At 50.3% G+C, this 27,731-nt stretch overlaps 1 protein-coding gene and 3 long non-coding RNA genes across 4 annotated transcripts; all 4 read right to left on the reverse strand.

Annotated features, from left to right (window-relative positions):
- Positions 1–1,050: 1,050 nt before the first annotated feature.
- On the reverse strand, positions 1,051–7,205 carry LOC148639898 (histidine N-acetyltransferase-like). The gene is made up of 4 exons (XM_088620945.1): positions 6,971–7,205; positions 5,062–5,273; positions 2,977–3,195; positions 1,051–1,854 (listed from the first exon to the last, which is right to left on the reverse strand). The coding sequence occupies exons 1-4, from the start codon at positions 7,035–7,037 to the stop codon at positions 1,297–1,299; spliced, it is 1,056 nt and encodes a 351-aa protein (XP_088477071.1). The 5' UTR covers positions 7,038–7,205; the 3' UTR covers positions 1,051–1,296.
- A 9,709-nt stretch (positions 7,206–16,914) lies between these two features.
- On the reverse strand, positions 16,915–18,360 carry LOC148639899 (uncharacterized). Its single transcript, XR_015930618.1, has 2 exons — positions 17,438–18,360; positions 16,915–17,265 (listed from the first exon to the last, which is right to left on the reverse strand). It is a non-coding gene; the product is annotated as an uncharacterized LOC148639899 (long non-coding RNA).
- A 3,135-nt stretch (positions 18,361–21,495) lies between these two features.
- LOC148639900 (uncharacterized) lies at positions 21,496–22,941 on the reverse strand. The gene is made up of 2 exons (XR_015930619.1): positions 22,019–22,941; positions 21,496–21,687 (listed from the first exon to the last, which is right to left on the reverse strand). It is a non-coding gene; the product is annotated as an uncharacterized LOC148639900 (long non-coding RNA).
- Positions 22,942–26,076: 3,135 nt separating this feature from the next.
- LOC148639901 (uncharacterized) lies at positions 26,077–26,969 on the reverse strand. Its single transcript, XR_015930626.1, has 2 exons — positions 26,600–26,969; positions 26,077–26,268 (listed from the first exon to the last, which is right to left on the reverse strand). It is a non-coding gene; the product is annotated as an uncharacterized LOC148639901 (long non-coding RNA).
- Positions 26,970–27,731: the final 762 nt, after the last annotated feature.

Here is a 27,731-nt window from a genome sequence, read left to right on the forward strand (position 1 = left end):
TTCTGGCGCACTATGGCTGCCGTCGCATCATCCAGGTGGGGCTGCACACTGGTGGTGGTGGAGGGGATCCCCATGACCTGGAAAGCACTTTGAGTGGAGTGTCCAGAGAAGCGCTATATAAGTGTAAGCAATTATTATTATTACTTGTAGATAGATAAGACTTTATTGATCCCGAAGGGAAATTGTACACACACCACCTTGGCTTGTTTGGAGATAACGAAGATGATGAAATACATGTGGGTTACACTGTACTAAGCTAAGGTGACATATTTCATATCTAAAAAAAATAAAGAGGCTGGAGCTGCAGAACATCACCAAGGCCAGGTAACATAGGGAATGGTGATGTAGACGCTGCCAGGAGGTCACCCTGTGGGTTTATGGGAATTGGAGTTCTGAATTCAGCATCGGTGAGTGCTTTGGATACATATCGGATGTTAAACGGAAAATGACATTTTTTCAAATTAAAATGCATCTCTATTAGCTGTCATTTTATTGAGTTTCATTTTCCATTACACCTCAAACTGGCATCATGAAGAAAATAAACATGGTTGCTATCTGCAAGTCTACAGCTATACAGCTGGCTTTACAGCATAAAGAGCTTTTAGTTTGTGCAAATAAGAGCCCCAGTCTCCCACACTGCAAGGAGACAAGGCACTGCGTCCAGTGTCAGTGTCAGAAAAGTTCACCTGAAATAGGCACTACACGAGAAAGCAAATGATTATAAAAATCATAATTATAATCTAGCTAGAAAAGCATATGTACATTTTGAATTATATAATTATAAAACTATGCTTTAAGAGTATTTAAAAGCAAATACACACGTAAAAACCTCAACTACGATTTCTGTTTTAAGGGCATTTTTAAATTCCCTTACTCTCTCTGAGCATCCTGGAGATTGTTGGTCTGACCAGCTGCACTGGTCTTTACTCCCCCCAGCGACACTATCCACATTTTCTAACTCATTCATGTTCATTCATGCTATTCATACATTATTCCAATTATTTTAAAATCTACCATACTGTGATATATAAAAATAATAAGCTGTCAATATAGTATCCATATTATTTATTAGGAATAGGTTACAGGTTTATTCAAAAAGTGGATTTAAAGAAGTAGGACAGATACAAATGAAGCAGATGTTTTCATTAATCTCTAATGCATGACAAGAACCATGTATCCTTTGGCTAGTGAAGAATCTCTGGGCAGTGTGACAAATCTCAGTATGGCAATGTGTTTGATGTGCCTGAATGGCTGCATCTATATCTTCTCTCTTGCAGACCGAGGCTGAGCCTGGTCTCAGAGGTCCCTCTCCAGCAGCAGCTGCTCCCAGTGTTCCTGGAAGAAGGAAACCCCGGATGAGCTCCGACAGAAGTCCCTCATTCCGGCCCAGAGGCAGGGACGCAGGCAGATGCCAAAGATGACGTAGCCGCGGAGGGAGGGGAGCAGCCCCTGGAGCTGGGCCAGGAGCACGGCGCGCGCCGGCGTCTGCTCGCCGCTGAAGATGTTGATGTTGAAGTGCAGGGCGTCGGCGCGGTAGGGCACGCGGTGCGGCGTGGTGCAGAGACTGAGCGCAGAGGGCAGCTCCGCCCGGTCCGCCACCCAGGTCAGGCCCCGCCGGCGCAGGATCTCCAGGTTGCTCTCCAGGGGCTGGAAGGGCTCCCAGTCGTTCATGATGGTGCCGGCTGGCAGCAGGTTCTGCACCACGTGATGGCTCAGCACCAGCCTCTCCGCCTCCTCCTGGCTCAGGGTCACGGGCTGGGGGCCACCGCCCCCCGCCTGCTGCCCCAGCTTCGTGCCCAGCTCCTGCAGGAACGGGCCCAGGTCTGCCACCTCACAGCAGAGGGTCAGGACAGCCTGCGGAGAGTCAGGGTTCAAAACGAGAGCTGAATCACATCTGCCATGAGTGTCTGGGTATCTGAGCTGTCTGTGTGTGTCCTGCTGTCCAGAGCAATCAAAGAGAAGCATATGGCAAGACTTAAGTAAATGACTTATTTAAAAACCCAGTACTGTATGCTAATCATTTGCATGCTAGTGTGCTGAATGATGTATGTAATATTATAGCTCTGCCAATCCTAACTAACTACATCACCTTGCACACTCCCCTGTGAGGGTGTCATTATAAGCCTGTGTAATCCTTTGTGTTGTCGAGAACATCCTTCACATGACATACAGTGACAGGTGGGTCTCCCGGCGCTGTAATCAAGCTGATGCATCCCACCCTGCAGTCTGTGTACAGCCTGCCCTCAACACAATAAACTCAATTCTTCCCACCACGCAGTACTGCTGCTGATCCACCCAGTGGATCAAGTTGCAAACTTTAACGTTAAACGAGAATGGAAAAAAATCAAACGACTGTTGGTTTTGATGCGATCACAAGTCGAATAGAGATGGCCATGCTACCCATCTACCGTATTTCTATTTTGTGTTTTTTCTATTTTTTTTATTTACCCATATTTGAATTTTATGTTGAGAACATATCTCAAACAACGTACATTGCTCCTTAATTCCCATTTTAATTTGATTTGCTATAAGTTGCATAAGTTGGAAACGTAACCTCAAATTTTAAGTGCACCCTCTGTGCTGTGCTGGTTTAGCTACACGTTAAACACACACTAAGTCAAGCACATGGTCCCTACCCTGACTCTGTACCTTTAATTCTTATGGGAAAAGCCCCCCACTTTAAGTTCCTGGCAAAGATTTCATTCTTACAGTCCAAAAACAGAATTTTTTACATTGTTCTTCTGTGGAAAAGCCACCCTACCCGTTTCTCTATACGTCTTCACTCTCTGGTTTCTAACCCCAGTGTCTATCAGGAACAGCCTGTATATCAGTCAGCCAGCAGCAGGTTAGCAAGTCCAGCTGAGCGGCAGGCAGAGTCTGTGTGACTCCAGGCAGGGGGGGGTGAGGGGGACAGCAGCCGGACCCTGAGGGAGTGAGGGGGGTGATGAGAACAGCTGCAGAAAGATGCTCCAGTACCTCCCGGGACAGCAGGCGGATGTCGGCGTCTGGTCTGGGCTCTGTCTCCATGGTCCACCTGTTGGTGGTGACCTGGGGGAAGTAGGTCTTGACGAACTGGATCAAGTGTCTCCGGACAGCAAACGCCACCCCCTGGTTTCGGTGGGCGGGGTCCACCCGCACTCCCTGGCCTATTGCTGTCCGCCGTCCGTCCACGAGCAGAGCCGAGCCCAGGGCGATCTGTGGGACAGAGCGATAATGGAGTGCTAGGTAGCATGGTGCTAATTTTGCCTATCTTCTGTACAAAAATGAACCAAGATGCCATTATAAGTGATCCCCAGTGACTAAGAATATGGTATTTTAAACACATTTTTTACAGTCCCTGTATTTACCTGTATTTTACTGTGATGGACCACTGAACAAACCTGAGGGGGCAGCAGTCCAGGCTGGAAGAAGGATCCTTCTGCAGGGGAAGACTTGCTCAGAAGTAAGAGCTGATGGCAGACAGCGGTGCTGTAGGAGCAGGCAAGCAGGTAGGGCAGGCAGGCAGAGACGCAGGCAGAGATGCAGCTGGTGCAGAGGAAAATCCTAAAGCAGTGGGCAGGCAGGCCAGAGCTCCAGGCACTGGAGAGAATCCAACAAGGACGGGCCGTCCAGGGCAAACACAGGTAGACCTTAACTTCCTCAGCCAGAGGGAGATCCAGCAATTGAGGTCAAGGGAACAAGCAGTGAATTGCACCAGAGAGGAATTCAAAATGCAAAGCAGAGAAGAAACAAGTGCAGCTTCACAGAGCAGCAGCTAAGACTGAGCTCTGTCATGCCAGTGGATTGGGAATAAATACCCTGCTGGGAACAAGTCCTGTTTAATTACAGGCTGGTGGTATTAACAAACTGCCTGACCACGTTGACACGCCCACGGGCAGACTGGGAGATTGGTCAGCTGCTTAACCACAGGCAGTGGTGTAACGGGAGCTGGTTCTCGCTGGTGCCTCGTAGCACTGCTGTGTGTGTGTGGAGTCTGCATGTTCTCCCTGTGCTCACGTGGGTTTCTTCTGGGTGCTCTGGTTTTCTCTCACAGTCTAAAGATGTGCTGGTAGATTCATTGGCTTCTGAGACAATCGGCCCTGGTGTGAGCGTGTCTGCGCGTGTGTGCCCCATGATGCACTGGTGTGCCATCCAGGCTACACCTGCCTTGTGGTCAGCAGTGCTGCTGGGATCCTGGGCTCAATTACTGAGCTGCAGTGCTGTCTGTGTGGAGTTTGCATGTTGTTCTTGTAAATGCGTGGGTATCCCTCAGGTGCTCCAGCTTCCTCCCTGGAAATTGGCTGTGGTGCAAGTGTGTTCTGTAATGGAAAGTTACTGAGAAAAAGGTGTTCTATCCTAAAAATGATGTTTACGGGCAGAGCTGTATTGCAGAAGCAGCTGGATTCTTAGAACAAAGAGTGAAAGCACCGAGCTCTTCGAGGGCAGGGGATGTTTTAATAATGTTTATCTCTGCTGCTTGAAAAAGGGAGTATGAGAAATTATTGGAATAACTACTCCTTTCTTTGTTTAAGCAGAAACCTATAAGGAATGGAAAATCACTGCTTTGCCTGTCCTTGAAGTGTTGGATCAGCTTAAAGAAGATATAAAACAAGGGCCTCTCCCTGCTTGCTTTTGAATCAGCCTTCACTTCTCTGCACAGACCAGTGATGTCTTTCCCAGATTGCAATATGAATAAAGACCTTACTGAGTGAATGAGGACACCTCTCCTGGCTCTTCTTTGATAAAATTCCAGACAGCTTGTGTCTGTGTGTCTGTCCTGTGATGGACTGGCTTGTGCCCATTGCTTGCCTGGACAGACTCCAGCTCCCCCCTGACTCTGAACTGGATAAAGGTTAGAAGACGGATGGATGATTACATGTCCAGATGGCAACTGTAGATTTTATGCAGGGGGTAAATACGTTTTACTGTAATAGACATATCAGCATGCATGTATTTTGTTTTAATTTTTAATGGCTTTTGGCCTCACAGTTCCTTTCGGAATGTGTGAAGATTACTGGATTCCCCTGGGAATTTTCAGAACCTGCTGTCTGATGCTCGTCGGGAAGCAGCAGACAAACTCACCACCCTCCCGTGTTTCTTGGTCAGGAACATGAAGCGATCGGGCTCCCTGAGCCAGTGATGGTAGGTCTCGGCCATGTAGTCCAGTCCACTGAAGCAGTCGTCCGAGATGGCCAGGACCTGCTCCATGTCCTCCTCCCTGGCCGGGCAGAACTCCAGCTCCAGCTGACCAGAATGGATGGCTGCTTTTCCTAAATCTGCCAGCACTCTTGAGGCTAGAAGACAGAAGAAAACTTCATAATGAAAGGGACAGGTAACATAATCGAGCGCGGAACGAATTACTGTAAGGAAATTGCAGTTTTATTAATATGACAGCTCAGGAGGGTGACTGCACATTAATGTCCAAGTGCTGTCCAACACAGATTTCATTTGCACAGAGCAGAGGCTATGAGATCTGGTCCCAGTGCCTGAGACCAGAGATCTATGTGATTTGATACCATTGTGGATACTGGCTGGACAGTGATCTTGCAGCGCACAGTGCAGTATCTGTCACGATTCTAGTCCCTCCTCCTTAAGGGCGCTCCGGCTCTTTTCACTTTGGACTTATTCTGTGCACCTGCCCCTTGTTCCAGCCTCCTTCCCGTCTCCCTTAAAAGCCAGACACTCGGTCGGTTCCGGGCTCTGCATCTGATTCCCGTATCGTGCGAGCCCGGTTCCGACCCGGTTCCTGATTTTAATCTCCTGTTTCGGATGGATCGCCTGGCCATGGACTCCAGCTTGTTTTTGGATTCCCTGTCTGGATTATTTTTGGACTGTTTGCCTCGGCCACACCTCCCCCGTGCACCAGCGCCCCCCTGTTTTCATCCCCGTAATACTGCATTACTTTTCCCCCAGTGTTTCCTCACTATTTTGGATTGTGTTCCGTTACAGTATCACTACAAAACAGGATTGTGATATGGATTTTTTTGTGCATGTCAGCATTCACACATTTGTTTGGCTGTGTGGCGCCTGTATATAAGCAGAGTGGGGAAACTTTGCTGTATATGGGTCGATTAATCAGAGTGATTAATTATCCCGAATTTAAGGATTTTTTTCCCTTCTCTCCGTGATGTGCAGTGCAGTGGCTGCCCGTGCAGAATGGCCGTTGTAACTGCAGATCAGTGATGTCCTGTACATGTAAAATACATAGAAAACACTTCCAAAAAAAGGATTATGCTGAACTGTAGGACTTTCCAGTGTCTTCTGGGGTTCGTCTGCCTCTCTGTTGTTAAGTATTTTCAGCCTTTCAGCGGCTGGGGATTCAAACTTATCAAAGCAATGCAAAATAGTTTTTAAGAGGGAAAAATGAAGAGCTAAAAATTATTTTTAAAATCATGCCTGTTTAAGTAAATTACTGGTTTGTTTCCATAAACTGTTGATAAGTGTTAGCTTTTTAATTATGTCCAGTTCTTTTGTAATTTATTGTGAAAATGTCCCTACAGAAAGAGCACCAAGGGTCAGTTCTTTGTAACTTCCAAAAGAAAATCTGATAAAAAAAATTGCCTTGTATCTGTCTGTGGGATAATAGCATCACGCAGACCGATAGTTAACCCGTCTTCTCAGCAGCGAAATGCTTTTCAAGCACCAGCTGCTGAACTCACGAGCCATAGCCCTGATTGTACAGACAGGCTGTAAACATGAATGACAGAACAACAGTAATAGCTGTTCTGTCAATAATCATTCTAGTGAGACACTTAAACAATTTTCCATGAACAATCCTGGCTAATTTACACAAAACATATTGGATGCCTTTAAGGATAATTTAAAGATGCAGAAAGTTTTTTTTTTTATTTCTTAACCTCTCAAAACAGACAGTATTGGTCAGGTACTTGTGGCTAAGATTACTTTAGTTTAGTTTAACACTCATCCCCAGCAACACACCGCTAAGCCAGGAAGAAGACAAAGCGTTTTCAAACGCAGCTGATGCTGTTACCTGCAGGAATCACGCTGCCCCTGAGGGCAGGGGTCGTCAGTCTGAGCTGAGTCAGGAGCCCGAACATGCTGGCTGTCGGAGAGCAGGGAGCAGCGAGGCAGGAAGTCTTGGTGGTAAAGTCTCAACCAACCTTCTGGTTATAAACCTCTTCTCCGGGTCCCTCTTTAAGGGCTGGGGTGGTTCTCTGCGGGACAGTGCTCAGCCACACAGAATCACTCCTCAGAAACACTCCCACCCTCCGCCTGTACTGTACTGTACGTCCAGCTGTTGGACCGAGTCTAGCAGAGAGACGCAGAGTCTCAGTTAGAAAGCGCAACTTCTTCAAGGGCAAATGGAAGAGCTGATACTCTTTATCTCACACATAAAGTATCGGAGCAATAGAGCTTAATAGAAAGGGAACAATTGTGTCTTATTGATCTGCGACGGATATAGACCTTCTGGAATACAGTGTTGGAAAATATGATCTGGAAATCAGTTCGGACAGCTCCTGACAGAGACTGCCTCACAAACGAGACTGAAGAAATATATAAAAAAAAATGTCGTAGGGTTTGATGAATTTGATGATTCGGCTGTGTCCTGAAAGGCTGGAAAAGAGACTTGGACACATTTATTTGAATACAAACCAGTTTCGGATAGACTTGCAATGCTTAATCTTTAAGCATTTAAATGCGAACATTAGACTTAAGGAGCTTGACATTATGTTATTCTCCGCAAGATGTGTTATAGAAAAAGAACATTTATTCATAATTAATCTATCTGTAGTACTGGGTAGATATATTCACCAAACAAAATGTCCTCAGTCTACTCCCTCCCTTAAAACTTACAGTATAAGACTGAAATGCAATATTGCTTAAATCCCATTAAAAATGTGACAATTAACAAGTCAAAAATACAACTAATGTATGACAGTCTGTTGGTTTGTATTTTTATTGTTCACTTATCTTTCCTGGATGACTTTTCACCTTTGGATTTTATGATGTGAAATAAAAGTTAGAAAAAAAAGTGGTCTGTGAGAGTAATATGGGCTGCGGACGTGTGACATTGTGGCCGAGCAGAGAGAAGAGAGGGAGGGCAGATAGAAAGATAATAGATAGATACTTTATTGATCCCGTGAGGGAAATTGCAGTGCAACAGCAGCTTAACACAGACAACACAGACACAGTATAACGAATGATACAATAATAATAATACAATACAATCAGTAGAAGAGTTACTCGCAGTTCAGAACACACAAAGAACAGAACAAACCAGAACAGAACAGTACGCAAAAAAGTCATATTGCACAATATGACTATAAATTAATATAAATGTATTGCACAGGTCCCTGGCGTCTATCGCACAAAAACGGTTTTAAAACGGGAAAAGAAAAAGAACAGCTGTATCAGTTTACTGTTCAGTCCAGAAACGGGTCCCTGTCAATGTTGCCCCTGCCCAGACACACAGTGGATGAGTTGCACAGTCTTATGGCAGAAGGCAAGAATGACCTCCTGTAGCGCTCCCTGTCGCACCGTGGATGAATCAGCCTATTGCTGAACGTGCTCTTCATTTCTACAAGCCTGTCATAGAGGGGATGGGAGACGTTGTCCATGATGGCCTCTAGTTTGGACACCATTCTCCTCTCAGCCACTACCTCCAGGGGGTCCAGGTCAGGCCCAATGACAGAGCTTGCTCTCCTGATGAGCTTGTTCAGCCTGTTAGAATCCCCTGCTCTAATCCCAGAGCCCCAGCACACCACCGCGTAGAAAATGGCGCTCGCCACCACCGACTGATAGAACATATGTAGCATCTTACTACACACATTGAAGGACCTGAGCCTCCTCAAGAGGTAAAGTCGGCTCTGTCCCTTCTTGTACATGGCCTCGATGTTCTTAGACCGTTCCAGCCTATTGTCGATGATGGATAAGATGGATAAAGAGTTAAGATCTTCTGTGGTTGTGTCACACTAACGTTCTCCCACACAGTTGTACGTACCTGATGGGCCGGTCACCATGTCCGGCTGCTGTAGGCCGGTGGTCGGACCAGGGAAAAGGAGGATAATTCCCGTCATTTAAAAGGGAGAGTGGGGTTGGCTCTTCTGCAGGCTAAAGAGGGAACAGCTGGGCTCGTTTTCCCATGAGGAGAGAGAAGAGAGGAGAGAGAAGCCCGGCGCCTCTCTACCACACTGTGAGGACAGGCCAGCAGGGGAATCTGGGGGAAACAGGCTACAGACCGAGTCGGGGTGAGAAGGATTTGTACACCAGGGTCAGCCCAGCCTCAGGCCCGGTTAAAAAACGTAACAGCTATTTAAATTGTTATTTCTCTTTGTCCAGTCTGTAATGCATATAATCTTATTTCTGCTTTAAAAGATAAGAGGTCTGGAACCTCTGTTGATTCATGCTTGAGCGAAGCCTGCTTATTCACTGCTGGGACAGAGTGGAGGTTCCCCTACTCGCCACTAGAGGGCGCAAGTGGACAAGGAACGCGGCCCTCTCGCTCTCTGCGCTGGCAGCTGCCTGAATAACCAATCAAAGCTTCACTCGCAGCACCTGCTACCTTCAGTGAAAGAGCTATATTAATCACGAGGTTACTTCCCCCCTCGTCCCAGAACCATGTCAACAGCTCCTCAGATCAGGCGCACTTCTTCTCTCCGAACTGGAGTATACATGTATTTTGTGAGCCTTAACCCTCACCCTTCAACTTAAATAAAAATAAAGTGACCAACACAGTGATTCCGCACCTGCATTCCATCTCCTCCAGAGATATTAGAGATAAAGCAGGGCAGGGCACCGATCCACGCTGCGTCGGTAAAGGAATCTCTGTGAGCACATCCTTACAAGGAAGCGGTCCGAGCCCTCACCCTTTCTAGCAACAGACTGCTCCAGCTACGGTGTTCAAGGGAACGTTTCCCCAGGTCCTTCCTCCCGGCGGCTGTCAGGGTGTATAACGCTGCCCTAGGCTGGGACTGTTAGCCCTTCATCTGCTCGTCTATGGACAGCATTATTGAATTTATTGAACACTGCATTAATATACTGTGGTACTATCTGTATGTACCTATGTGCATTTTGCACATCTTTTATTGCTTTACAGTGACTATGAGCATATTGTGCACACACCTAACTCTATATATTTTATTTTGTATTGCTGTACTTATTTTATTTGAATTGTTTGTCTATTCTGATGTCTGTTTTTGCTTGTCTTGGGCTGGGCTGCTGTAACACCTCCGTTTCCCTTCGGGATCAATAAAGTGTGATCTATCCACCCTAGCTGTCACCGCTCAGGAGCAAGCTAATGGGCCGCAGCATCCTGCCCAAGATACTCTACAAGCACAGCTGGCCACAATCCTGGAGGGGCGGCGTCGGCCCCAGATCTTACCTGAAGGACTGGGTCACACCCACTCAAGACTCTGTGCCGTCAGAAGGTGGCGAAGATATAGTCAGCAGCCATATCACTCTGCAACTCACAAGTGGTAGCCCACTGGAGCTCAGCAGGTGTGAGCCTGGTCAGTACAGTGCTGTGGTCCAGGTACTGAGCTTCAGTTGGCTGCGAGTTGCAGAGTGATATGGCTGCTTGTTTTCATTCAGGTAAGGGTCAACTATATATGCAATACTGCCGACAGCAGGAACCCTCTTCTGTATTCAACAGCTATTTAAAAGGTGTTTTACTACTGCAGTAACTCACAGTGACTGGCCGGCTCCTCACCAGTGCTAAGTCACTGTGGTTGATAGAGTGACACACCGTATAAACCAGCAACGTTTGAGCTCCACACACGTCATGTGCGCTGTGGGATAAACACTGTATTCGACAGCTACATTTCTTATGAATTCTGCAACAACGAAAGCAGTAGGTGGTAATAACTCCGAAATGTTTTCGAATGGAGTTTGGCGTCTAGTTGCACACGGGCACTGAGACGTGTTCGTGTATAACGGACTAATGTCCAGTCCTGCTGCAGCAGTCAGAGCGAGTCTGTAGAGTCCACAGGCCAGCTGAGACAGCGCCAGGAAGAGAGGAGTGAAGCGCGACACCAGCGCCCGAGAGAACACACGAATATTCAAGAAATACAGAACGTGATTCCCGATCTCAGCAGTATTGCATGTATAGTTGACCCTTACCTGAATGAAAACAAGACATAAAGAAAATGAATCCGAAATCAAACAAAGCTGTATCCCCGTGCTTACAGGCTGGATAATTGGAGACTACTAGTTTGTTTCTGTGCTGTTCTGCGTTCCTATGGCCATACGCCGGTTGTTCGCACGAACCCCTGTTGAGCAGTATTTCACGCATTGTGAACGTATTGTAACGCAACAGGGGTTTCAGGTGGGCGCCCTTGCCGCATTAGGTCGGTCCCCCACCGGCGGGGGCTCGAATCCGGGACTGCTGCGTCACTTAACCGGGACCCAGCCCGGTGAGCTAAAGACAGACCTCTTCACAGTCCGGCGGCTGTGGTCCTGCTATTACAGGGAAGGGCGGCGACGTCACCGCTCTGGTAAGCCGGCTCTTACACAGTACCTGTCGGCCATATGCGTTACAGTATGTACCCGGCGGTCCAGTGTCCCAGGTGGTGCGTAATTACGCATCGATGAAGAACATGAGGTTTACAAAAAGAGAATTAGCTCAGTGATACGTTTATGCAGAGGTTGTGAAAATGTTCACAAGTTATGGTCTTTCAAACGCATTTGGTTTGAATGCTTTCTGCGTTTCCTTTGCAAAGAGATAGACATCAGAATACTCGTGCGTGATACAAAAATGACGTAAAATCGACAAACTGACGGCTCTGATAGCATTCACAAAGTACTTCATACACAGTGCAAGTGTTTTCGTAACTCTAAGAAGTGTCGAAAGCGCTATGGCGTGCCAAAATCATTTTCGAACTTCATATACTAGCTTCACCCCGGGTCCCCCGAGGTCGTCGGTGGCTGAAGACCGGGGACGGAGGCTGTGTGATAGCGGGGACGACAGGATTCGTGTTAAACTTGTCATCTCAGCCACACATACCGTTGGTGAATCGAGGCTCTCTGAACGGGCTCATCTCGCCGTCTGTTTTAGACCATTGAAAGTTTCTTATCCCGGGAAGGGAGTTGCCTGGTTAGACCTGTTTACTCTGCTTTTCTCTGGGTCATATTTTTCCATTTCACTTCTAAAAGAGAATGTTTTGCAAGTCGATCCAGAACAACTTGGATTCTATACAGTGCCTTGCAAAAGTATTCACCCCCCACCACCCCTTGGACTTTTCAACACTTTATTGTGTTGCAGTGAGCTATGATGTATTTAACTGGGAATGTTTGCCACTCATCGACCCACAGTCCTCTCTAAAGTCCAAGTGAAACAACATCCAGACATTTGACTGAATGTTCGGCAGCTGGTGCTGTTCTGCAGGCAGGGAGGACCGAGCCTCTTGCTCAGGTCTGTACCCCCATGTAGGACTTCACCCTGTTGCAGTGAAACTGTGAGTGGAAGCACGGGGGAGTCAGCGAGGGCTCATCTCAAGGAAAAGCACCTGCTGCCTTGAACCCCTCCACCAGAGACCGCGACCCAGACACGGGAGAGCAATGATGAGGCAACACGATCAAGGACAAGGCATGAGCACCACACTCAAACTCGCTCTTTATTTCATAATTCAAACGGAAAAGACCTCGGCGGTCACCGCCATCTGAATGGGATGGTTGATTCTTTAAAGGTAGACGCCGGCGTGTTTTCGGCCGGCGAGAGCCGTAGAATCAGGCGGGGGGGGACGGGGATCCCGGCGGGTGTCCGGTCTCAGTGCGACCCTGGACCCGCTGCACCTGTGACGGAGCGCAGCACCAGCCCCGCCGAGGCCGGAGACAGTGGACACCGCCGCCGAGGCGCATAAAGGCGCCGACCTCTGGGGCGGAGGACGTGCTTCGGAGCGGATGATCGCCAGCGCCGTGTCCGACAGCACTGAGACGGCCAGGTGCGGAGAGGCGCAGCGCGCTCTTTCCAGAGCTGCCGCCGGCCTCCTCCCCCGAACCGGCGCGGCACCCTGCTGCCGAGGGGAAGAGTCCAGTGGGAACAGACAAGGGCGGCGGGGACGGTGCCCGCTTGATAATGAGGCCGCGGAGTCGGTGCAGACAGTCCAAGAGAAGAATGAGCTGAACTAGAAATCGGCTCAGACAGCTCAAGACGCCTGTTGCTTCGGCGGTGAAGCGACGGATCCGTCGCTGAATCGAGGCTCTCTGAACTGGCTCATCTCGCCAGGATGTCCGCAGAGAGGAGTCTCGCAAGTCCTGTGGAAGTTGTGCCATTGTCCTGTGGAGGTAACTCTCTGACAGAGGCGCTGTGAGTGCGAGTTATAAACGCTTTAAGATCCGCCCACAACGATACATTTCCCAGGAAAGTCTGTGGCCTGGCTCGAAGTTGCATCCGGTCCCGTGATTGTCGTCGAGCCAGGCCAGTGTGGATGTAAACCAGTGTGGATAACATGAGCCCGCCCCTCGATGACTCACAGCTTCACAGCAACAGGATGAAGTCCTACATTTGTGTTCAGACCTGTCTCCCGATTTTCGAACTTCATATACTAACTTCACCCCGGGTCCCCCGAGGTCGTCGGTGACTGAAGACCGGGGACCGAGGCTGTGTGATAGCGGGGACGACAGGATTCGCGTTAAACTTGTAATCTCAGCCAAATATACCGTGTGTTTTAGACCATTGAAAGTAAATTTCCCGGGAACTTTGTGCGCCCCGGGTACAGCTTTATTTCGGCTCAGGCGCAGACCTGTCCCCCAGGGTCGTCGGGTGGCTGAAGACTGGGGACCGAGGCTGTGTGTTATCGGGGACGACAGGATTCGCGTTAAACTTGTAATCTCAGCCACATATACAGTGTGTTTTAGACCATTGAAAGTTTCTTATCCCGGGAAGGGAGTTGCCTGGTTAGGGCTGTTTGGGAGCACTTGAGCTGCACCAGGGCCCGCAGCTGAGCTCCGTGCGCCCCGGGTACAGCTTGAATTCGGCTCCGGCGCAGAATTGTCTCCGAGGCGGTCGGGTGGCTGATAGCAGGAGATTTTCGGTATGTTTGTATTTGCACTCGGTTTCCGAATTTTAAAAACCGCACCAATTTATTCCTATAATGTTAAAGCCGCTTGATTTAACGAATCGTATATTGTTTCATTGAGACTTTTGTGTCCTTTGCTGTATTATACATTTTTCCTTTTAATACGTGAATCTGCTTGCCGGTGAAGAGACAAGGACCCGAGAGACCTGACCGTCCTCCGCGCTCGCAGAAGCCCGCAGAGCAGAGGACCCGACTCGCGTCATTGTGTCTCAGTTCAGCAGGTTTTCCGATTTTCTTCCTGGAGAAATGATATACTGAAACAATATACGATTCGTTAAATCAAGCGGCTTTTTACATTATAGGAATAGATTGGTGCGGTTTTTAAAATTCGGAAACCGAGTGCAAATACAAACATACCGAAAATCTCCTGCTATCAGCCACCCGACCGCCTCGGAGACAATTCTGCGCCGGAGCCGAATTCAAGCTGTACCCGGGGCGCACGGAGCTCAGCTGCGGGCCCTGGTGCAGCTCAAGTGCTCCCAAACAGCCCTAACCAGGCAACTCCCTTCCCGGGATAAGAAACTTTCAATGGTCTAAAACACACGGTATATGTGGCTGAGATTACAAGTTTAACGCGAATCCTGTCGTCCCCGCTATCACACAGCCTCGGTCCCCGGTCTTCAGTCACCGACGACCTCGGGGGACCCCGGGTGAAGTTAGTATATGAAGTTCGAAAATCGGGAGACAGGTCTGAACACAAATGTAGGACTTCATCCTGTTGCTGTGAAGCTGTGAGTCATCGAAGGGCGGGCTCATGTTATCCACACTGGTTTACATCCACACTGGCCTGCCTCGACGACAATCACGGGACCGGATGCAACTTCGAGCCAGGCCATAGACTTTCCCGGGAAATGTACCGTTGTGGGCGGATCTTAAAGCGTTTATAACTCGCACTCACAGCGCCTCTGTCAGAGAGTTACCTCCACAGCACAATGGCACAACTTCCACAGGACTTGCGAGACTCCTCTCTGCGGACATCCTGGCGAGATGAGCCAGTTCAGAGAGCCTCGATTCAGCGACGGATCTGTCGCTTCACCGCCGAAGCAACAGGCGTCTTGAGCTGCCTGAGCCGATTTCTAGATCAGCTCATTCTTCTCTTGGACCGTCTGCACCGACTCCGCGGCCTCATTATCGAGCGGGCACCGTCCCCGCCGCCCTTGTCTGTTCCCACTGGACTCTTCCCCTCGGCAGCAGGGTGCCGCGCCGGTTCGGGGGAAGAGGCCGGCGGCAGCTCTGGAGAGAGCGCGCTGCGCCTCTCCGCACCTGGCCGTCTCAGTGCTGTCGGACACGGCGCTGGCGATCATCCGCTCCGAAGCACGTCCTCCGCCCCAGAGGTCGGCGCCTTTATCCGCCTCGGCGGCGGTGTCCACTGTCTCCGGCCTCGGCGGGGCTGGTGCTGCGCTCCGTCACAGGTGCAGCGGGTCCAGGGTCGCACTGAGACCGGACACCCGCCGGGATCCCCGTCCCCCCCCGCCTGATTCTACGGCTCTCGCCGGCCGAAAACACGCCGGCGTCTACCTTTAAAGAATCAACCATCCCATTCAGATGGCGGTGACCGCCGAGGTCTTTTCCGTCTGAATTATGAAATAAAGAGCGAGTTTGAGTGTGGTGCTCATGCCTTGTCCTTGATCGTGTTGCCTCATTATTGCTCTCCCGTGTCTGGGTCGCGGTCTCTGGTGGAGGGGTTCAAGGCAGCAGGTGCTTTTCCTTGAGATGAGCCCTCGCTGACTCCCCCGTGCTTCCGCTCACAGCTTCACTGCAACAGGGTGAAGTCCTACATGGGGGTACAGACCTGAGCAAGAGGCTCGGTCCTCCCTGCCTGCAGACCAGCGCCAGCTGCCGAAAATTCAGTCAAATGTCTGGATGTTGTTTCACTTGGACATTATAGAGGACTGTGGGTCGATGAGTGGCAAACATTCCCAGTTACATACATTATAGCTCACTACAACACAATAAAGTGTTGAAAAGTCCAAGGGGTGGTGGGGGGTGAATACTTTTGCAAGGCACTGTATAGAATCTAAGACCTCGGGGGACAGGTCTGCGCCTGAGCCGAAATAAAGCTGTACCCGGGGCGCACGAAGTTCCCGGGAAATAAACTTTCAATGGTCTAAAACAGACAGTATATGTGGCTGAGATTACAAGTTTAAGACGAATCCTGTCGTCCTTGACAGCACACAGCCTCGGTCCCCGGTCTTCAGCCACCCGTCGACCTCGTGGGACAGGTCTGCTGAAGACCGGGGACAGAGGCTGTGTGTTGTCGGGGACGGCAGGATTCGCGTTAAACTTGTCATCTCAGCCACACATCTCACTAATACCTTGTGATTTAGATCATTGAAAGTTAATCTTTCCCGGGAAGGGAGTTGCCTGGCGTTGGGGTGAGTTAGGGCTGTCCGGGAGCTCCGTGCGCCCCGGGTACAGCTTTATTTCGGCTCAGGCGCAGACCTGTCCCCCGAGGTCGTCGGGTGGAGGAAGACCGGCGACTTACCTGGTTAGGTCTGCGAGAAAGAAAAAATGAACGCAAAACAGCCTGCGCCAATTCCCTGTATAGAATGGCACTGTATAGAATCCAAGTTGTTTTGGATTGAGTTGCAAAACATTCTCTTTTAGAACTTAAATGGGAAATATGACCCAGAGAAAAGCAGAGCAGGAGTCCGTAACGCTTTCACAGTGAAACACAGAGCGATGAACACCGTTTCAAACCCAAATGAATCCTTGTGTTCGTGTTGAGTGCTCCTACAGCCACAGCAGGTCTGTCAGTGCCGCAGCAGGAAGAATTGCGGTGCAACAGCCTGACGTGCAGGAGGGCTGTATTCACGGGGCAAAACTCATTGGAAACCGATGGACACAGCAACGAATCAACACAGAGAGGAATCGCACACCTTCAATGAAAACTGTTGGGTTCGATTTCAGCATTTTTATTAAGAATTTAAAAACTTTCGAAGTAGAAAAAACGAGGGGAATGAACACGAAGAATCCTTCTTTTTCACCACCTCAGACCGCATCATAGTACAGGAGAATGATTCCATCGAAAAATGGGCAAAGGGTCCTCGAGAAAGAAAAAAATAACGCAAAAACAGCCTGCGCCCATTCCCTTAATAAAAACACGAAATAATATATCATTTCTCCAGGAAGAAAATCGGAAAACGCGAAAGGCACCTGCTGAACTGAGACACAATGACGCGAGTCGGGTCCTCTGCTCTGCGGGCTTCTGCGAGCGCGGAGGACGGTCAGGTCTCTCGGGTCCTTGTCTCTTCACCGGCAAGCAGATTCACGTATTAAAAGGAAAAATGTATAATACAGCAAAGGACACAAAAGTCTCAATGAAACAAAATACGATTCGTTAAATCAAGCGGCTTTAACATTATAGGAATAGATTGGTGCGGTTTTTAAAATTCGGAAACCGAGTGCAAATACAAACATACCGAAAATCTCCTGCTATCAGCCACCCGACCGCCTCGGAGACAATTCTGCGCCGGAGCCGAATTCAAGCTGTACCCGGGGCGCACGGAGCTCAGCTGCGGGCCCTGGTGCAGCTCAAGTGCTCCCAAACAGCCCTAACCAGGCAACTCCCTTCCCGGGATAAGAAACTTTCAATGGTCTAAAACACACTGTATATGTGGCTGAGATTACAAGTTTAACGCGAATCCTGTCGTCCCCGATAACACACAGCCTCGGTCCCCAGTCTTCAGCCACCCGACGACCCTGGGGGACAGGTCTGCGCCTGAGCCGAAATAAAGCTGTACCCGGGGCGCAAAAAGTTCCCGGGAAATTAACTTTCAATGGTCTAAAACACACGGTATATGTGGCTGAGATTACAAGTTTAACGCGAATCCTGTCGTCCCCGCTATCACACAGCCTCGGTCCCCGGTCTTCAGTCACCGACGACCTCGGGGGACCCGGGGTGAAGTTAGTATATGAAGTTCGAAAATCGGGAGACAGGTCTGAACACAAATGTAAGACTTCATCCTGTTGCTGTGAAGCTGTGAGTCATCGAGGGGCGGGCTCATGTTATCCACACTGGTTTACATCCACACTGGCCTGGCTCGACGACAATCACGGGACCGGATGCAACTTCGAGCCAGGCCATAGACTTTCCCGGGAAATGTACCGTTGTGGGCGGATCTTAAAGCGTTTATAACTCGCACTCACAGCGCCTCTGTCAGAGAGTTACCTCCACAGCACAATGGCACAACTTCCACAGGACTTGCGAGACTCCTCTCTGCGGACATCCTGGCGAGATGAGCCAGTTCAGAGAGCCTCGATTCAGCAAAGGATCCGTCGCTTCACCGCCGAAGCAACAGGCGTCTTGAGCTGTCTGAGCCGATTTCTAGATCAGCTCATTCTTCTCTTGGACCGTCTGCACCGACTCCGCGGCCTCATTATCGAGCGGGCACCGTCCCCGCCGCCCTTGTCTGTTCCCACTGGACTCTTCCCCTCGGCAGCAGGGTGCCGCGCCGGTTCGGGGGAAGAGGCCGGCGGCAGCTCTGGAGAGAGAGCGCTGCGCCTCTCCGCACCTGGCCGTCTCAGTGCTGTCGGACACGGCGCTGGCGATCATCCGCTCCGAAGCACGTCCTCCGCCCCAGAGGTCGGCGCCTTTATCCGCCTCGGCGGCGGTGTCCACTGTCTCCGGCCTCGGCGGGGCTGGTGCTGCGCTCCGTCAGAGGTGCAGCGGGTCCAGGGTCGCACTGAGACCGGACACCCGCCGGGATCCCCGTCTCCCCCCGCCTGATTCTACGGCTCTCGCCGGCCGAAAACACGCCGGCGTCTACCTTTAAAGAATCAACCATCCCATTCAGATGGTGTTGACCGCCGAGGTCTTTCCGTCTGAATTATGAAATAAACAGCGAGTTTGAGTGTGGTGCTCATGCCTTGTCCTTGATCGTGTTGCCTCATTATTGCTCTCCCGTGTCTGGGTCTCGGTCTCTGGTGGAGGGGCTCAAGGCAGCAGGTGCTTTTCCTTGAGATGAGCCCTCGCTGACTCCCCCGTGCTTCCACTCACAGCTTCACTGCAACAGGGTGAAGTCCTACATGGGTGTACAGACCTGAGCAAGAGGCTCGGTCCTCCCTGCCTGCAGAACAGCACCAGCTGCCGAACATTCAGTCAAATGTCTGGATGTTGTTTCACTTGGACTTTAGAGAGGACTGTGGGTCGATGAGTGGCAAACATTCCCAGTTAATTACATCATAGCTCACTGCAACACAATAAAGTGTTGAAAAGTCCAAGGGGTGGTGGGGGGTGAATACTTTTGCAAGGCACTGTATAGAATCCAAGTTGTTCAGGATCGACTTGCAAAACATTCTCTTTTAGAAGTGAAATGGAAAAATATGACCCAGAGAAAAGCAGAGTAAACAGGTCTAACCAGGCAACTCCCTTCCCGGGATAAGAAACTTTCAATGGTCTAAAACAGACGGCGAGATGAGCCCGTTCAGAGAGCCTCGATTCACCAACGGTATGTGTGGCTGAGATGACAAGTTTAACACGAATCCTGTCGTCCCCGATAACACACAGCCTCGGTCCCCGGTCTTCAGTCACCGACGACCTCGGGGGACCCGGGGTGAAGCTAGTATATGAAGTTCGAAAATGATTTTGGCACACTATAGCGCTTTCGACACTTCTTAGAGTTACGAAAACACTTGCACTGTGTATGAAGTACTTTGTGAATGCTATCAGAGCCGTCAGTTTGTCGATTTTACGTCATTTTTGTATCACGCACGAGTATTCTGATGTCAATCTCTTTGCAAAGGAAACGCAGAAAGCCTTCAAACCAAATGCGTTTGAAAGACCATAACTTGTGAACATTTTCACAACCTCTGCATAAACGTATCACTGAGCTCATTCTCTTTTTGTAAACCTCAGGTTCTTCATCGATGCGTAATTACGCACCACCTGGGACACTGGACCGCCGGGTACATACTGTAACGCATATGGCCGACAGGTACTGTGTAAGAGCCGGCTTACCAGAGCGGTGACGTCGCCGCCCTTCCCTGTAATAGCAGGACCACAGCCGCCGGACTGTGAAGAGGTCTGTCTTTAGCTCACCGGGCTGGGTCCCGGTTGAGTGACGCAGCAGTCCCAGATTCGAGCCCCCGCCGGTGGGGGACCGACCTAATGCGGCAAGGGTGCCCACCTGAAACCCCTGTTGCGTTACAATACGTTCACAATGCGTGAAATACTGCTTAACAGTGGTTCGGGCGAACAACCGGCGTATAGCCATAGGAACGCAGAACAGCACAGAAACAAACTAGTAGTCTCCAATTATCCAGCCTGTAAGCACGGGGATACAGCTTTGTTTGATTTCGGAATCATTTTCTTTATGTCTTGTTTTCATTCAGGTAAGGGTCAACTATACATGCAATACTGCTGAGATCGGGAATCACGTTCTGTATTTCTTGAATATGCGTGTGTTCTCTCGGGCGCTGGTGTCGCACTTCACTCCTCTCTTCCTGGCGCTGTCTCAGCTGGCCTGTGGACTCTACAGACTCGCTCTGACTGCTGCAGCAGGACTGGACATTAGTCCGTTATACACGAACACGTCTCAGTGCCCGTGTGCAACTAGACGCCATACTTTTGCAAGGCACTGTATAGAATCTGAGACCTCGGGGGACAGGTCTGCGCCTGAGCCGAAATAAAGCTGTACCCGGGGCGCACGAAGTTCCCGGGAAATTAACTTTCAATGGTCTAAAACACACGGTATATGTGGCTGAGATTACAAGTTTAACGCGAATCCTGTCGTCCTTGACAGCACACAGCCTCGGTCCCCGGTCTTCAGCCACCCGTCGACCTCGGGGGACAGGTCTGCTGAAGACCGGGGACAGAGGCTGTGTGTTGTCGGGGACGACAGGATTCGCGTTAAACTTGTCATTTCAGCCACACATCTCACTAATACCTTCTGATTTAGATCATTGAAAGTTAATTTTTCCCGGGAAGGGAGTTGCATGGCGTTGGGGTGAGTTAGGGCTGTCCGGGAGCTCCGGGAGCTCCGTGCGCCCCGGGTACAGCTTTATTTCGGCTCAGGCGCAGACCTGTCCCCCGAGGTCGTCGGGTGGCGGAAGACCGGCGACTTGCCTGGTTAGGTCTTCCAGAAAGAAAAAATGAACGCAAAACAGCCTGCGCCAATTCCCTGTATAGAATGGCACTGTATAGAATCCAAGTTGTTTTGGATTGAGTTGCAAAACATTCTCTTTTAGAACTTAAATGGGAAATATGACCCAGAGAAAAGCAGAGCAGGAGTCCGTAACGCTTACACAGTGAAACACAGAGCGATGAACACCGTTTCAAACCCAAATGAATCCTTGTGTTCGTGTTGAGTGCTCCTACAGCCACAGCAGGTCTGTCAGTGCCGCAGCAGGAAGAATTGCGGTGCAACAGCCTGACGTGCAGGAGGGCTGTATTCACGGGGCAAAACTCATTGGAAACCGATGGACACAGCAACGAATCAACACAGAGAGGAATCGCACACCTTCAATGAAAACTGTTGGGTTCGATTTCAGCATTTTTATTAAGAATTTAAAAACTTTCGAAGTAGAAAAAACGAGGGGAATGAACACGAAGAATCCTTCTTTTTCACCACCTCAGACCGCATCATAGTACAGGAGAATGATTCCATCGAAAAATGGGCAAAGGGTCCTCGAGAAAGAAAAAAATAACGCAAAAACAGCCTGCGCCCATTCCCTTAATAAAAACACGAAATAATATATCATTTCTCCAGGAAGAAAATCGGAAAACGCGAAAGGCACCTGCTGAACTGAGACACAATGACGCGAGTCGGGTCCTCTGCTCTGCGGGCCTCTGCGGGAGCGGAGGACGGTCAGGTCTCTCGGGTCCTTGTCTCTTCACCGGCAAGCAGATTCGCGTATTAAAAGGAAAAATGTATAATACAGCAATGGACACAAAAGTCTCAATGAAACAATATACGATTCGTTAAATCAAGCGGCTTTAACATTATAGGAATAAATTGGTGCGGTTTTTAAAATTCGGAAACCGAGTGCAAATACAAACATACCGAAAATCTCCTGCTATCAGCCACCCGACCGCCTCGGAGACAATTCTGCGCCGGAGCCGAATTCAAGCTGTACCCGGGGCGCACGGAGCTCAGCTGCGGGCCCTGGTGCAGCTCAAGTGCTCCCAAACAGCCCTAACCAGGCAACTCCCTTCCCGGGATAAGAAACTTTCAATGGTCTAAAACACACTGTATATGTGGCTGAGATTACAAGTTTAACGCGAATCCTGTCGTCCCCGATAACACACAGCCTCGGTCCCCAGTCTTCAGCCACCCGACGACCCTGGGGGACAGGTCTGCGCCTGAGCCGAAATAAAGCTGTACCCGGGGCGCAAAAAGTTCCCGGGAAATTAACTTTCAATGGTCTAAAACACACGGTATATGTGGCTGAGATTACAAGTTTAACGCGAATCCTGTCGTCCCCGCTATCACACAGCCTCGGTCCCCGGTCTTCAGTCACCGACGACCTCGGGGGACCCGGGGTGAAGTTAGTATATGAAGTTCGAAAATCGGGAGACAGGTCTGAACACAAATGTAAGACTTCATCCTGTTGCTGTGAAGCTGTGAGTCATCGAGGGGCGGGCTCATGTTATCCACACTGGTTTACATCCACACTGGCCTGGCTCGACGACAATCACGGGACCGGATGCAACTTCGAGCCAGGCCATAGACTTTCCCGGGAAATGTACCGTTGTGGGCGGATCTTAAAGCGTTTATAACTCGCACTCACAGCGCCTCTGTCAGAGAGTTACCTCCACAGCACAATGGCACAACTTCCACAGGACTTGCGAGACTCCTCTCTGCGGACATCCTGGCGAGATGAGCCAGTTCAGAGAGCCTCGATTCAGCAAAGGATCCGTCGCTTCACCGCCGAAGCAACAGGCGTCTTGAGCTGTCTGAGCCGATTTCTAGATCAGCTCATTCTTCTCTTGGACCGTCTGCACCGACTCCGCGGCCTCATTATCGAGCGGGCACCGTCCCCGCCGCCCTTGTCTGTTCCCACTGGACTCTTCCCCTCGGCAGCAGGGTGCCGCGCCGGTTCGGGGGAAGAGGCCGGCGGCAGCTCTGGAGAGAGAGCGCTGCGCCTCTCCGCACCTGGCCGTCTCAGTGCTGTCGGACACGGCGCTGGCGATCATCCGCTCCGAAGCACGTCCTCCGCCCCAGAGGTCGGCGCCTTTATCCGCCTCGGCGGCGGTGTCCACTGTCTCCGGCCTCGGCGGGGCTGGTGCTGCGCTCCGTCAGAGGTGCAGCGGGTCCAGGGTCGCACTGAGACCGGACACCCGCCGGGATCCCCGTCTCCCCCCGCCTGATTCTACGGCTCTCGCCGGCCGAAAACACGCCGGCGTCTACCTTTAAAGAATCAACCATCCCATTCAGATGGTGTTGACCGCCGAGGTCTTTCCGTCTGAATTATGAAATAAACAGCGAGTTTGAGTGTGGTGCTCATGCCTTGTCCTTGATCGTGTTGCCTCATTATTGCTCTCCCGTGTCTGGGTCTCGGTCTCTGGTGGAGGGGCTCAAGGCAGCAGGTGCTTTTCCTTGAGATGAGCCCTCGCTGACTCCCCCGTGCTTCCACTCACAGCTTCACTGCAACAGGGTGAAGTCCTACATGGGTGTACAGACCTGAGCAAGAGGCTCGGTCCTCCCTGCCTGCAGAACAGCACCAGCTGCCGAACATTCAGTCAAATGTCTGGATGTTGTTTCACTTGGACTTTAGAGAGGACTGTGGGTCGATGAGTGGCAAACATTCCCAGTTAATTACATCATAGCTCACTGCAACACAATAAAGTGTTGAAAAGTCCAAGGGGTGGTGGGGGGTGAATACTTTTGCAAGGCACTGTATAGAATCCAAGTTGTTCAGGATCGACTTGCAAAACATTCTCTTTTAGAAGTGAAATGGAAAAATATGACCCAGAGAAAAGCAGAGTAAACAGGTCTAACCAGGCAACTCCCTTCCCGGGATAAGAAACTTTCAATGGTCTAAAACAGACGGCGAGATGAGCCCGTTCAGAGAGCCTCGATTCACCAACGGTATGTGTGGCTGAGATGACAAGTTTAACACGAATCCTGTCGTCCCCGATAACACACAGCCTCGGTCCCCGGTCTTCAGTCACCGACGACCTCGGGGGACCCGGGGTGAAGCTAGTATATGAAGTTCGAAAATGATTTTGGCACACTATAGCGCTTTCGACACTTCTTAGAGTTACGAAAACACTTGCACTGTGTATGAAGTACTTTGTGAATGCTATCAGAGCCGTCAGTTTGTCGATTTTACGTCATTTTTGTATCACGCACGAGTATTCTGATGTCAATCTCTTTGCAAAGGAAACGCAGAAAGCCTTCAAACCAAATGCGTTTGAAAGACCATAACTTGTGAACATTTTCACAACCTCTGCATAAACGTATCACTGAGCTCATTCTCTTTTTGTAAACCTCAGGTTCTTCATCGATGCGTAATTACGCACCACCTGGGACACTGGACCGCCGGGTACATACTGTAACGCATATGGCCGACAGGTACTGTGTAAGAGCCGGCTTACCAGAGCGGTGACGTCGCCGCCCTTCCCTGTAATAGCAGGACCACAGCCGCCGGACTGTGAAGAGGTCTGTCTTTAGCTCACCGGGCTGGGTCCCGGTTGAGTGACGCAGCAGTCCCAGATTCGAGCCCCCGCCGGTGGGGGACCGACCTAATGCGGCAAGGGTGCCCACCTGAAACCCCTGTTGCGTTACAATACGTTCACAATGCGTGAAATACTGCTTAACAGTGGTTCGGGCGAACAACCGGCGTATAGCCATAGGAACGCAGAACAGCACAGAAACAAACTAGTAGTCTCCAATTATCCAGCCTGTAAGCACGGGGATACAGCTTTGTTTGATTTCGGAATCATTTTCTTTATGTCTTGTTTTCATTCAGGTAAGGGTCAACTATACATGCAATACTGCTGAGATCGGGAATCACGTTCTGTATTTCTTGAATATGCGTGTGTTCTCTCGGGCGCTGGTGTCGCACTTCACTCCTCTCTTCCTGGCGCTGTCTCAGCTGGCCTGTGGACTCTACAGACTCGCTCTGACTGCTGCAGCAGGACTGGACATTAGTCCGTTATACACGAACACGTCTCAGTGCCCGTGTGCAACTAGACGCCATACTTTTGCAAGGCACTGTATAGAATCTGAGACCTCGGGGGACAGGTCTGCGCCTGAGCCGAAATAAAGCTGTACCCGGGGCGCACGAAGTTCCCGGGAAATTAACTTTCAATGGTCTAAAACAGACGGTATATGTGGCTGAGATTACAAGTTTAACGCGAATCCTGTCGTCCTTGACAGCACACAGCCTCGGTCCCCGGTCTTCAGCCACCCGTCGACCTCGGGGGACAGGTCTGCTGAAGACCGGGGACAGAGGCTGTGTGTTGTCGGGGACGACAGGATTCGCGTTAAACTTGTCATTTCAGCCACACATCTCACTAATACCTTCTGATTTAGATCATTGAAAGTTAATTTTTCCCGGGAAGGGAGTTGCATGGCGTTGGGGTGAGTTAGGGCTGTCCGGGAGCTCCGGGAGCTCCGTGCGCCCCGGGTACAGCTTTATTTCGGCTCAGGCGCAGACCTGTCCCCCGAGGTCGTCGGGTGGCGGAAGACCGGCGACTTGCCTGGTTAGGTCTTCCAGAAAGAAAAAATGAACGCAAAACAGCCTGCGCCAATTCCCTGTATAGAATGGCACTGTATAGAATCCAAGTTGTTTTGGATTGAGTTGCAAAACATTCTCTTTTAGAACTTAAATGGGAAATATGACCCAGAGAAAAGCAGAGCAGGAGTCCGTAACGCTTACACAGTGAAACACAGAGCGATGAACACCGTCTCAAACCCAAATGAATCCTTGTGTTCGTGTTGAGTGCTCCTACAGCCACAGCAGGTCTGTCAGTGCCGCAGCAGGAAGAATTGCGGTGCAACAGCCTGACGTGCAGGAGGGCTGTATTCACGGGGCAAAACTCATTGGAAACCGATGGACACAGCAACGAATCAACACAGAGAGGAATCGCACACCTTCAATGAAAACTGTTGGGTTCGATTTCAGCATTTTTATTAAGAATTTAAAAACTTTCGAAGTAGAAAAAACGAGGGGAATGAACACGAAGAATCCTTCTTTTTCACCACCTCAGACCGCATCATAGTACAGGAGAATGATTCCATCGAAAAATGGGCAAAGGGTCCTCGAGAAAGAAAAAAATAACGCAAAAACAGCCTGCGCCCATTCCCTTAATAAAAACACGAAATAATATATCATTTCTCCAGGAAGAAAATCGGAAAACGCGAAAGGCACCTGCTGAACTGAGACACAATGACGCGAGTCGGGTCCTCTGCTCTGCGGGCCTCTGCGGGAGCGGAGGACGGTCAGGTCTCTCGGGTCCTTGTCTCTTCACCGGCAAGCAGATTCGCGTATTAAAAGGAAAAATGTATAATACAGCAATGGACACAAAAGTCTCAATGAAACAATATACGATTCGTTAAATCAAGCGGCTTTAACATTATAGGAATAAATTGGTGCGGTTTTTAAAATTCGGAAACCGAGTGCAAATACAAACATACCGAAAATCTCCTGCTATCAGCCACCCGACCGCCTCGGAGACAATTCTGCGCCGGAGCCGAATTCAAGCTGTACCCGGGGCGCACGGAGCTCAGCTGCGGGCCCTGGTGCAGCTCAAGTGCTCCCAAACAGCCCTAACCAGGCAACTCCCTTCCCGGGATAAGAAACTTTCAATGGTCTAAAACACACTGTATATGTGGCTGAGATTACAAGTTTAACGCGAATCCTGTCGTCCCCGATAACACACAGCCTCGGTCCCCAGTCTTCAGCCACCCGACGACCCTGGGGGACAGGACTGCGCCTGAGCCGAAATAAAGCTGTACCCGGGGCGCACAAAGTTCCCGGGAAATTTACTTTCAATGGTCTAAAACACACGGTGTATTTGGCTGAGATTACAAGTTTAACGCGAATCCTGTCGTCCCCGCTATCACACAGCCTCGGTCCCCGGTCTTCAGTCACCGACGACCTCGGGGGACCCGGGGTGAAGTTAGTATATGAAGTTCGAAAATCGGGAGACAGGTCTGAACACAAATGTAGGACTTCATCCTGTTGCTGTGAAGCTGTGAGTCATCGAGGCGCGGGCTCATGTTATCCACACTGGTTTACATCCTCACTGGCCTGGCTCGACGACAATCACGGGACCGGATGCAACTTCGAGCCAGGCCACAGACTTTCCTGGGAAATGTATCGTTGTGGGCGGATCTTAAAGCGTTTATAACTCGCACTCACAGCGCCTCTGTCAGAGAGTTACCTCCACAGCACAATGGCACAACTTCCACAGGACTTGCGAGACTCCTCTCTGCGGACATCCTGGCGAGATGAGCCAGTTCAGAGAGCCTCGATTCAGCGACGGATACGTCGCTTCACCGCCGAAGCAACAGGCGTCTTGAGCTGTCTGAGCCGATTTCTAGTTCAGCTCATTCTTCTCTTGGACTGTCTGCACCGACTCCGCGGCCTCATTATCGAGCGGGCACCGTCCCCGCCGCCCTTGTCTGTTCCCACCGGACTCTTCCCCTCGGCAGCAGGGTGCCGCGCCGGTTCGGGGGAGGAGGCCGGCGGCAGCTCTGGAGAGAGAGCGCTGCGCCTCTCCGCACCTGGCTGTCTCAGTGCTGTCGGACAAGGCGCTGGCGATCA

This window comes from Lepisosteus platostomus, chromosome 26 (genome assembly GCF_059453375.1).
Source record: "Lepisosteus platostomus isolate fLepPlt1 chromosome 26, fLepPlt1.hap1, whole genome shotgun sequence".
NCBI classification, from domain to species: Eukaryota; Metazoa; Chordata; class Actinopteri; order Semionotiformes; family Lepisosteidae; genus Lepisosteus; species Lepisosteus platostomus.